General features: G+C 37.1%; 1 protein-coding gene across 1 annotated transcript; it reads left to right on the top strand.

The window, feature by feature from the left end:
* The first annotated feature begins 672 nt into the window (after positions 1 to 672).
* On the top strand, positions 673 to 2728 carry LOC115737754 (RNA-binding protein 42-like). Its single transcript, XM_030670078.2, has 4 exons — positions 673 to 729; positions 1064 to 1241; positions 2028 to 2125; positions 2304 to 2728. The coding sequence occupies exons 1-4, from the start codon at positions 694 to 696 to the stop codon at positions 2313 to 2315; spliced, it is 324 nt and encodes a 107-aa protein (XP_030525938.1). The 5' UTR covers positions 673 to 693; the 3' UTR covers positions 2316 to 2728.
* The last annotated feature ends 9827 nt before the right edge of the window (positions 2729 to 12555 follow it).

Below are 12555 nucleotides of genomic sequence, written 5' to 3'. Positions count from 1 at the left end.
CGCCTCTACCCCGTCGCTCTTGTACCCGACGGATCCGCGAGCCAACGCGGCTGAGCCGCCGTGCTCCGCCTCCAAAAATCCCAGCCCCGTCGCCTGAGCCGTCTTTGTCCAGCCACCGTCGAGCTTGCCCTACCGCAGACTACCAGCCCCCCAATCGGCTTCAGCCACCTCTGCCCGACCAGCCGCCGCCGTCCCGACCCGCGAACCCCGACGTCGCCGTGAACCCGGAGACCCGCAGCCCGAAACCCCGACTCTGACCACTTGGGGAGCTCTCTCTCTCTCATAGATTTGCCGATTATTGATTTCCGCCACATTGATCCATCGACGCTAGATCTCTTTTTGACCTAGGAGAGAGAACAGAAAAACAAAAACCTGCATAGAATTGTAATGGGGTGATTTCATGCTGCTGGCACAGATCTTCCTCCATGGAAGGCCTTAAACTTGGTGATGCATAGCTAGACAACGATGAATAGACATACATGAGCGGGGCAGTTGCGGCCTAAGATGTGAAATAGAGCGTCTGGACAATTTCTTTGTTCTTCTTTATGTGAGCAGATTGTGCATTGTTGATTGGGGGATAGATCACCTTCTTACTGGATTTTAGGATGTTAAAGAACTAGTGTATAACTGTGTAAATAGTTTATGCTCACCTCCTATGCCGGCCCTGTCTACCCTGCTCCCCCGCCAGCACCGATGGTCGGCGTCTATACTCTCCTTCAGTTTCAGCAGGTAAGTTTATCCATCATTTTGTTGTTCCAGAGCTCAAGTGCCGGTTAATTGAAGGATTCCGGTAGTCTCGTTTGTTTGGTATGAGCTATAGAGAGAGAGTCTTTTGTAAATGTGTTTTTTCTCTGGTAGAGAGTGGATGGAGATTGTTTGTGATAGAGAGGCGTAATTGTAGTTTCTTCTGCGGGGAAAGTTTTGATTTTGTTGAGAATTATTGAACTCGAAGGATTTTTAAGCAATTTCTTCATGTTGTTGATAGTGGATACCAAATAACGAAATGTGGGGCGCCTATATAGATGTCCAATCCTTTTCTAAAGTTTTCATTTTAAATGCATAGGCACAGCAATTGTTTCAAAAGGATGCACAGTTTATTACACCCGAAGCAATTGAGAATGTAAAAGCTGCTCTTGCCAGCAGCAACATTGAACACAAAGCAGAAGCCAATAAGAAAGCAATACCACATAAAGCTGCTGGGCAGTCGTGGGAGGATCCAACACTTGCGGAATGGCCTGAAAGTATGAATTGTTCCCTTTATCTTGATTTATGTTGGCATTTGTCTTGGACGTGTCGGAGTGGCTTAGCATGATCTATTCAAAAGTTCGCATTGTGTGCAAGTCTTTTTTTATGGCGAACTTGATGGAGAATTTGAATATTTAGAAGTTCTTGAGTAGAGTTTAAGCTTCTTTTGGCTTGAATTGTTTTAGCATTTACTGATTAGGTGTAGGAGCTGTATCCTTTACTTCTCCTCTGAAAAACTGGAAATCGATGATTGGTTATTCGTACTTCAAGATTGGCTGGTGAAAGTGACCTGTTCTTATGCATTTTGAGTTCCATCTAGTTTAAGTAATTTCGGTTTCTAAAGATCACAGCTGGAGAATTTAGTTTGCTGCTGCTGCTTCCTGTGACGTAGCCTCTTGAAAATATTCTGAACCTGGCAAAGTTCTTGTTTACCCCCTTGAATTAGCTGCTGGTAACATGAGGTTTGAATTGCATGCTTGATTATATATGTTTGCAGGCTATGCAGTAACAGTGTATCCCTTTACACAGTCAATGGCAAAGCGCATGAATTATTTTATAGCATCAAAGTTCCTGGTTTATGCCATCCACTGGAAGTAGTCTGCCTACAAATTATTCTGGATTTGTTGTTCTCTGCATTTTTTCAAGCATAGGAGTAGATAAATGCTTGTAGCTTCAATTTGTTTGGTGTTGTTATTCTCATTTAGTCAGATAGTGGACTTACAATTTCCTTCTTTGTCACTTGGAGACATACTAACATCTTTTCATTTTCTTGGTACCTGCAGACGATTATCGAGTGTTTTGTGGTGATCTCGGTAATGAGATGAATGATGACGTACCTTCAAAAGCCTTTTCGCGATTTCCTTCCTTTAACATGGCCAAGGTATGTTCTGAAAGACTGATATTTTCAGTTCCCTACGAATTGCTTTTGTTGTTATGACCTGTTTCCTTCCTTTAACATGGCCAAGGTTTGTCCTGAAAGACTGATATTTTCAGTTCCCTACGAATTGCTTTTGTTGTTTATGACCTGTTGAGTGAAGATGTTGCATTTTCTGCTTCAGATTTTTGTTTGAAGAACTCAGAGCAATTCTGTTGTTTTATCTGTTTTAAGGTAGGTTATGCTCATTGTTGTGTTGCTCAACTATACATCCCTATTAGTGAATGCTAGGTAAAGTTCATCAGGTGTCTCCATTAGGGTCGTCTTTTACTGGTGTGAATAGGTTGATAGTTGTGACACTTGGCAAAATTGGTGCATCTCATTATCCTGAGTACTTTAGAAGGTTATTTAAAGCGCACATGAAAACTTGCTAAGGCAATATGACTGAAAATTTTAACTCGTTATTTGTTGTGCCTATGTCGCTACAAAAGCTTGGTGTGGCTCATTAAATAGGCGAACTCATTTCGCACCTCGGAGCTTTAGCTGTGCTATAGTGAGACGCCCGCTTTGAATGCATCGTACTAATGATGCTTGACAGAATAGGTTACTCAGAGTGCTCTGTCATAATTGGTTCCAATTATAAGATTTAGATGGTGTTTGTAGAACATGTTGAAATAGAATGTTATTTAAATGTGCAAGTTCTGTCACATTTTCCTGTATATGGCTAATGTTTCTCCCACGAGTTTGATCTTTGGGTGAAATCCTGAGAAGCGTAGCGATTTTGCAAATTAATGGAACAAAAAAGAGGGGGGTAATATTTGTGCAACTCTTCCGAGTACCTCATTTGGATAATTGAATCCTTCATAGTTAATTGAAGATTGCTTTCCTCTGCCAGTATAGACGTCCAAGAGGACTGAGTTTCTAGCTGCCTTTCCTATGTCTGCGTATATTCAAGATAGAAATGCGGATGTTGCAAAGTAAATAACTGAACGCCCTTCACATGGTTGATTATGTTTGCTTTCATGATTGCGGTGCTTTATCCTTCCTCTTTACTCTCCTAGTAACTTTCTCATACCGAATATGTGATATCCACATAGACATGGCCAAATGAAATCGGGGGCACGGGCCTGGCCCGTTGATCGGGCCCACGGTTCCAACCCGGAATCGGCCCTCAAGGGCCGGTTTTGGTTTCTATATTGTCGGAACCGGTCCGGAACCGCCTATTCCGGCCTGATTTTGACCCGTTTTTAAAAAAAAAAAAAAGGGGGGGGGGGCGGGGGAAAGAGCCGTTGGGCTCGGGAACCGGCCCCTTCAAGGGCCGGTTCTTAAATTGAAACCGGTTGTTCGGCCGAACCGGCCATGTCTACCTACGACAATCGCCGTGAAGGAATGAAAAAGGATATTATCCCTTTTCATGTTTTCAACCATTGCCCTATAAGAACAAACATACAAAATTAAAATTAAAAATATCAAAATCGGAGTTTGATACGTACTCGTTTCTTTGATGAAGTAGAATTTGCATCAAATTCGGACTCTTCTCCTCCAAATGATGGATTTGCTCTTTTAAGGTCATCGTTGCCTTTTCGGTTTTCGACTATTTGTACAAAATTCTTTCTTCCTTTGGTAGTTTGCGTATTTTTCGTTCGATAATATGTTAATTAAAAGTTGTCAAACAAATAGACAAAGAACCTATAGAAAGAAAAAAAAAGTTGTCTCATTTCGTCTAGCTTATCGCCTAGTTTATAGCCGGCCCCGTATTTCATTGATTCTTTTCGGGCTACTCGCATCTCGTTATTTTGTTCGTGCGGGAATTGAATCCGTCGTTCACAAAGTTCCGCCATTATAACCTGAGGACTATACTTCCTCAACACACCCCGTACAAGGGTGCAAGACTTATAAGAGAAGGACAAAATCATTCAATATCAAAAAAGGAAATTTCTAGCATGAATAAGATAAAAATGAAAACAAGTAAGTACCTCACTCCTATGCCCATGTCCAATAAGATAAACAGTGCATTGTTCGCAATTGTTTCCCAACAAATTGTCGGAGGGGCAATTAAAGACCTACAAATTAAAATTAAGTTTGGCTTATTCTACGATTCTTTCAAGTCCGTAGTTCATATGACGGTGTCCCTTGTAGATCTCTATGACAAAAGGCTCAGTCAAATAATATTCCTCCGGATTTTCCTCCAAATCTCACTTTGAAAGTTGCTTTCTTCTTGGTCCAAATGAAAATGTGCCTTTTAAAAATAACAATAAAGATGTGCTCAAAGAAGAAGATGGAAATTGATATGAGGATGTTGGTCATGTTGAATTAGAAGATTTCATCGAGTCCGGATTCTTATTTAAGTTTACTAAGGTCATTTTATCACCTAATAGCATTTATTGAAGAAGCCTTCAAAGCATATGCATTCAAAATATGCATGCTACTCATGTAATGTTTTTGTGATGTGATCTCATCTCTCTTTCAAAGGCGATACCAAGCTAATACCAAATGAAACATCAGCTACATGTGAAGTCGCTTCTAAAGATGGTGACAATGCAAAATGCAAAGCAGAAGGACTTACAATAAGGTCATCTATAATTAACAGTAATTGTTCTAACATTATCTACTAACATGAGGGAGAGAACATGATTGCACGTAATTGTGGTCATTTAAGAGGCAAAATTAGGTGTACATCATTAATTGTAGAGAAAGTATGCAAAAATAAGATCTACAATTCTACATTTGCATGTTATATCTGTGATTATTATAATTGTATCATGAAACTGGAAGTAGATATATAAATTCACTATTTATGTTACCCAAAGTTGCGAATACCGTAATAAAATCAGGTAAGTAATATGTCATTTTGCAGATAACTTTTGCTCTACATAAATTTTAAGTCCGCAGCTTTGAAAGAGAAATGAGATCACATCCGGAAAACATTGCATAAGTAGCATGCATATTTTAAATGCATATGCTTTGAAGGCTTCTTCGAGAAATGCTATTAGGTGATAAAATGGCCTTTAGTAAACCGAAATAAGAATTGAGTCGAGGAGCAAGATGAAATTTTCCGATGTCAATATGACCAACATCCTTATATCAATTTTCATCTTCCTATTTGGGCACATCCTTATTGTTATTTTTAAGAGGCACATATTTTCATTTGGAGAAGAAAGAAGCAACTTTCGGAGCGAGATTTGGAGGAAACCCCGGAGGATTATTATTTGACGAAGTCATTATCACGAGAGATCTACAAGGGCACCGTCATATGGACTTCAGACTTAATGGAATCGTAGAACAAATCAAATTTAATTTTAATTTGCTGGTCTTTAACTGTCTTTCTGACAATTTGTTGGGAAACAATTACCGACAGTGCGCTGTTTATCTTATTTAATGTCGGCATAGGAGTGAGATACTTGTCTTCATTTTTATCTTATTCATGCTAGAAATTTCCTTTTTGATGTTGAATGATCTTGTTGCTCTCTTAGGAGTCTTGCACCCTTGTACGGAGTGTGTTGAGGAAGTATAGTTCTCGGGTTATAATGGCGGAACTCTGTGAACAGCGGATTCAATTCCTCCATAAACAAAATAACGAGATGCGGGTGGTTTAGGAAGAATCAATGAAATACGGGGCCGGCTATATGCTAGGCGATGAGCTGGATGAGAAGAGACAGTTTTTTTTTTTTTTTTATAGGTTCTTTGTTTACTTGTTTGATAACTTTTGATTACCGAACGGAAAATACGTAAATTATCAAAGGGAGAAAGAATTTTGTATAAATTGTTGAAAACTGAAAAGCCAACGATGGCCTTAGAAGAGCAAATCCATCGTTTGGTGGAGAAGAGTCCAAAGTTGATGCAAATTATACTTCATCAAAGAATCGAGTACGTATCAAATTCCGTTTTTGATATTTTTAATTTTCTATATTTGTTCTTATAGGGTAATGATCGAAAAGGGACATTATCCCTTTTCATTCCTCCACAGCAGCTGTCATAGGCGAATATCACGTATTCAGTATGATAAAGTTACTAGGAGGAGAGTGAAGAGGAAGGCCATGATGTCAAACGATGCATATTTGAAGTTCAACCTTTCCATTTTCTCTCCATCATGATAGTAGATAATGTCAAAATAATTACTGTTAATCATAAACCTTATTGTAAGTCCTGCTTTACATTTTGCATTGCATCTTCAGAAGCAGCTTCGCATGTAGTTGGTGTTTGATTTGGTATTAGCTTAGTATTTGGTGTGAGTTTACAAGGATTGAGAACTTATATGTGACATGTACTTTTGTTATTATGCAAACCACAGTTTATAGCTAGTACTTTTTCTGGTTGAAGATAAAATTCATTTTTCCTCCATCATCATAGACGGGTTGATGGTGGCTACAGCGGGGGGAAGTTATATTCTCCTGATATTTAAGCTTGTTGTTTTTAGTCAATGAAGAATGCTCTGCATAGATCGGTTAGTTTTCTGATAATCTAAAAGTCTGGAATGTCGATTTTGTTTTCCCCAAAAACAGTTTCCCTTTGAACAAATGAGGTGCATTCGTTTTTGAGAAAAAAAAACCTCGTGATAAAGGAAAATATTTTTCGTGAAATCATGTTCTATAAAAAAAAGTTTTTTCAGTTATAGACTAGGAGATTCATTTTCCTCACTTTAAAGTATGCATGTTTTCTTTGACCGAAAATGGTAATCCCTCGAGTGACCATTTTCAACAAATCAAACACGTGAAGATCTAGAAAAATTGTGTGCGGTAAATTCTTTCGCTCAAACAAACACACTTCTAATGAAAAAAACTTCCTGCTAATTAGTTTTCCGGATTTTCACATGCTTGACTTGCTTAGATCCGGTCAACGGAAAATGGTCAAGAGAAACCCCCGCTCTTAAAATTAATAAAGCAAATTCTCATTTCAAAACACAGGAAACAATTTTCCCATGCATAACAAGTCTCTTAACAAGCATTCACTTCTTCACCTTCTTCAATAGCCATTATTCCAACGAGATACAAATATTGAAAATATTTTTATTCACACTTTTTTAGCATATCACCATACAAAAGAGAACTAGTCATTTTTCTTTAAAATGATTTACGTGAAATTTTTTTTCCTTTATCATGAAATTTCACATAAAATGATGTGGTAGTGTCGAGGCCTGGGAGGCCCTCTTGCAGATTTGGTGAGCGAGCTCAACTTTTTCAAAATAATATTTCAGAACTATTTCTTTATGCAATCAAACTTTTATAGCATATAGTTATTTTGGAGTTGCTTCTATTAAAATAAAAAGGAAAATGTTAATATTAACTAGATAAAAGTTTGAAAAAAAGCAACAAAAAATGCAAATCCTTAGAGAGATGTGAGGTGGCTGGCAGCAGTGCCAGCAACGACACCACTCCACCAAGGGCTGCTGAGCCCTTACCAGTCACCGCTGGGTTCGCGACCCTATCAAAATGTAGAGGGGGTCACTTGACCGAAGGTTGAATCTAGCATGGGTTACATGACGGGAGTCTTGTTTTTTTATTCAAGTTTCTATGTTTTATCTTGTAAAATTTATTTTGTTACGTTCATTGATTCTAAACACTTTTTTTTTTATTTTATGAATGTCATGTAAGACACCATGTCTGCCTTTAATGGAGACTTTAGCGGCTAGATCAGTATTTCCGTTTATAATTTTCCATCTGAAAAAAATAATCAATTGAGCGGGGTTGCTCTCTAGAACCGTTCTCCCCTTTTTTTTTTTCCTTGATAATGATAGTCTTTTAGAACACAAAATTAGAAGATTTCACTATGAGATTCGAGTGCAATAAGATAGAATGACTTTCGAAGAAACGGGCATTTCACATGATTTCATAGCATGAACATGAACTTAATTTACGGTGTGAAATTTAAGTCTCGTGCCTAGGTGGCCAAAAAAAAAAAAATAAAAATAAAAGATAAGGAGTCAAACGGATTATAACGTGGTACGTGTGAACTATACAACATGATTAGACTTTGATCACAATGGGATGTATGCATTTGTTTCAATCATTCATGCACTTTGATCAACATGCGAATAACATGGCCCTCTATGGTCATGCCTTTTTAACCCAAGTTTCAGATATTAGAATTGTCCTATCTTTTTTGAAGAATACCTATCTAAAATACAATTTCAGTGCTGAATAATTTTTTTCTATATATAAACAGTCATCAAGGTAAAACTCATTTACTAAGACAACGCTTCTTTATGCATCAAAATAAGAGTCTAAAAACTAAAGCCTAAACAAATTGAACCACGCAAATAGGGATGTGACCATGCTCCTAAAGAAATTAAAAGGTGAAAACGCTAATATCATATATGTGGAGTAAAATAGACAAAAATAAAAGCAAACTAATTCAAACACAACATGCAAAAAGGACAAATTATTCCTCTTACGGTTTGTCTCTTGCTCATAGAAAACTCATCCGAATTTTTCGATCGATATTTAGTCCCTACTTGTCAAAATTAACAATCAAATTTGTTTTGGCAATATGGGCAAAGTGGAGTTTATGCTAGCCAAAACCTACTCTCCCAAGTGTCAAATAGTTTTCTTTATATATAAAAAGGACTAAAGCCGATTTTATATATATATATATATATATATTGTGTGTGTGTGTGTGTGTGTGTGTGTGTTTTTTTTTTTAAACTGACCACCTAAATTTTATTTTATCAGTTAATGAGAAGTCCCTGTCAATCATCGTTGTCCGGAAATTTCCCTCAAATCTCTGTGCATCTTTTCAGGAAAATCTCTTAAAGTCTTTGCTTGAAAGAGTAAAAACACATCACTTCTCAGAGCCCAATACATGGAAGACAGCATTCAGCATTACTTGCTTACACGTTAATTTTAGTCCAATAGAAAAATCATAACTAAGATAAGATAAAACTATGTCCTCCTAATTACGCAACCAATTGACGACAAGACAATATTTGTTTTATCCAACAGACGTATTACGTACTTACAAGAATCAGTTTGACTTTTTTCCAAATAAGTCAACCTAAGATGCATCAGATGGGATACTGTCTCGTCTGAGTTTAGCAGCGCATAGATAGAACATAGCAAGGAAGCAGATGCCCGGACATCTGTTCTTTTAATTGCTATTACCTCATCTCATATCACCACGGAAAACCCATTCCACTACGTTTCTATGATGCCTCTATTTTGCTGTACAATGTATCAATGCAAAGGAAAGTCCATCGACTCAATTATTTATTTTCTTTGTCGTTCACAATATCGGAATGAAAGAGCTTGCGTGTTGCCTCAAACCAAAACTGCCAGAAATTAGTAACCCTAAAAGATTCATTGCCTATAAGATCAAGTGCCACGAAAAGTAATTCGTTTCGGATAAACTTTTCGAGGGTTACATGCGAGTTAGGCTCTCGAATCTATCTGGAAACTATAAAATACGATGAATCAATCATAAAAGGAGATGAAAGATCACAATAAACATTATAGCTATGTTCGTGCGTTGAATAAACTGAAACTACGATACCACATGTTAGATCAATAGGATCTTTCAATCACACGAACATAATATTCAATTGATAGATAAAATGTACCCAAATCAAAAGAAGTCATTGTTGATCCGATGAAAGAGAAGATGTCTTCTATGGGTATGGGTATGGATCTTCACCACTCTCCTCTGTAACAATTGAGATGGATGTGTATTTTTCTCTCTATGACGTTTGGTAGAAGCGTAAGCATAAGAATGCAAAACGTAATAACGTGTTAGCCATTCCCCACACAAAAGAGATCTTATATAGAGATCTTATATATAGAGAGAGTGATGGGACTAACCCTAAAAGCTGTCAAATCTCAACCGTCCATCATGGTTTAAAGATAAGGGTTCTAGAAGCCCAAATTGGATGTATCCGCCCATAATATATTTAATTAAATAATAAACCAGATAGGCCACATATTTGGGTGGATCTCGTCAAATCCAATACTCAAGAAACCCCACAAGCAGATCAAGTCATTTGACAAGTGGGCGGCTCTAGATTCAGAGTAGTTTCATATGCAATTGGTGAGATCCGGACAAATAACTTTAGTTCTGATATGGAAATCCTCGATATTTCTAGCCAATTAATTGGATCGAAAGGATAAGATTTTGACAGGATTACAAAGTGATTACTTTCGTTGTTCTTCAAATACCAATGCTATAACAAAAACATATGAAATATTTTTGAAATCTAGACTTAACCTTTATGACCTTTTGCATTTTGGCAATGGGACATGAGGGAATTTAGTAGGAGAGATTGAGATTAAGAGATTTGAAAGGATTATTACATTGAAATTCCTTAATTCTGATCTCCTCAAGTCACTCCAAATCTAGAGGGATTGTAATAAATCCGCAAATAATTTTCTCTCTTCTATATATGACCATTATTTTTATCTATGAAGAAGTGAAAGGACAAAATAGTAACAACGATGCAATAAGATTTCTTCTAATTCATTTTTAATGGGTACTGCTCGACAAATGTGGTAATTTAATTAACTGAATATATATAGATTTTGTGAAAATTTGTCTCAGGGGCATCTTCTTTCTTTGGTAGAATGAAAAAGAAAAACATTATTCATATGGCGATGAATCCGGTGGCCCAATTGTTGTTTTAGATGATTGTTCGAATAATAAAATACAAACAACAAAAAGTCAAATCTAATTTCGATGGGTCACCATTCACCAAGGGCTTGTTTGGTAACTCTCATGTTTCTCTTTGTTCTCGGGAACCGAAAATGAACGAAAATCTATTTGGTAACGTTAGTTTATTTTTCTATTCTCGAGAATAAATTGGTGGCTAAGGAACATATTTGGAACAGAAATAAAAAGTAGAAAAAAAGTCTACTACTCTGTTCCCGGGAACACAATTTGGAAAAATCATTTCTATTAAGAAATTATTCTTGAAAAAAGAATTGTTACCAAATAGACCCCAAATGAGTAGTTATTATTATTATTATTTTTTGTTCCAACGTCTTATTAGTCCATTCAAAATCGTGTTATGTTATTCCTATTGCCCCGTTCCTCTATACCAAATGAGCCTAAAAGTAACGTACTTCATTCGACAATCTCATCCTATCTCGAGAATATGGTTCATTTTCTTAAAACAAAACAATTTTATCAGATATGCTAAGCAACTGCCATATATAGCTTTATTTGTTCGATAGCCGGTATGCACAACATTACAATACGTAGCACCATGCATATGCCATGCTATATTTCCACAAAAACTTGTTCTAGAAAGCCAGAGTAGCTTAAGCCTAATCATATCTAAAAATATAAATGTTCCAATATATGTGGTGCGATTTGAGGAAGAGTAGCTAATAGTAGCTAGGGTTTCAAGAATGCATACATTATACAAAGATGATATGATTGTTCTTCTTTGTTTATGTTTACTTTTGGGCAAAGGGGAAAGATGAAAAGAGAAAGGAAAATTAAAAAGAAATAGAAGAAACACACTCGGGAGAGGTCAACCATTTGCACGGGTGTGCGAAGGTAGGTAAATCTAGTGCAGTGGACGCCACTAATTAATAAAATTAATTAACGGCTAAGTGATTACGGGCTGAAAGTCAAAATGAATTGATTGTGGAGCTTCAGCCTCTCGAAATCCCTTATAATGGTTGGGTTGACTAAGGAAAGCCCTTCTCTTTTGACCCATCTGAAGCCACCCACCTTGTCTTCATTAAACCACCAAGTTTAGCCCATTCACCTTGTTTGACAAATACTTGATATATAGAATTCTTCTTTTTAAATTTCAGAGACGCGTGTGCGGAAATCGGATTATCTGGGAGGTCTATGGAAGACTCTGCAAGCCTCATAAACCTATTAAGTATAAGCCTTTTTAATATGTTACAATGAGTGGAAGAACTCATCCCGAAAAACTAACTTACTAAGAGAGAGAACCTAATCTATTATAAACCCTAGAATATATGTTAGGTGACCAATGTGAGACTTGGCCAGATCACTTTTGATCATCTAGAATGCAATGACCAAAGCAGTTTATATGTAATTGGTGATATTTGAACAGACACTCCGATTTTCAAGGTGGAAATCTTCTGATGCCCAACCAAAATGCCCCAACCTAGAGGGGTTTTGATTTTCTTTTCTCCGGTTATTTTGCTATCTTTTCAGTAGGTCATGAACCATTAATTTCACAAGTTTGGTGTTTAGTGGAGGAGAGTGCAACGGAGAAATCCCGTTGACAAGTAATACGAGACAACCACCCCCTCTTTCTATATGAAATGTGGATGAGCAATTGCACTGGAGTTAAAAGGAAACACGATTAAGATCTCATGTAAAATGAAAATTTGAAGCATTACCATCGCCTTATGAGAAGTTTAGAATAAGACAAACCTACGATCCATGCCTTGTCATGTAATAGTAAAGGGGCAAATAGAGAAGAATCTGACTCCGCCACCATATTATTAGGTAACGGTTTTAAAGTATAA

The sequence above is a fragment of the Rhodamnia argentea genome, chromosome 7, assembly GCF_020921035.1.
Source record: "Rhodamnia argentea isolate NSW1041297 chromosome 7, ASM2092103v1, whole genome shotgun sequence".
NCBI classification, from domain to species: Eukaryota; Viridiplantae; Streptophyta; class Magnoliopsida; order Myrtales; family Myrtaceae; genus Rhodamnia; species Rhodamnia argentea.
The sequence above is the reverse complement of the archived record's forward strand: the minus strand, read 5'-3'. Positions and strand labels throughout refer to the sequence as shown.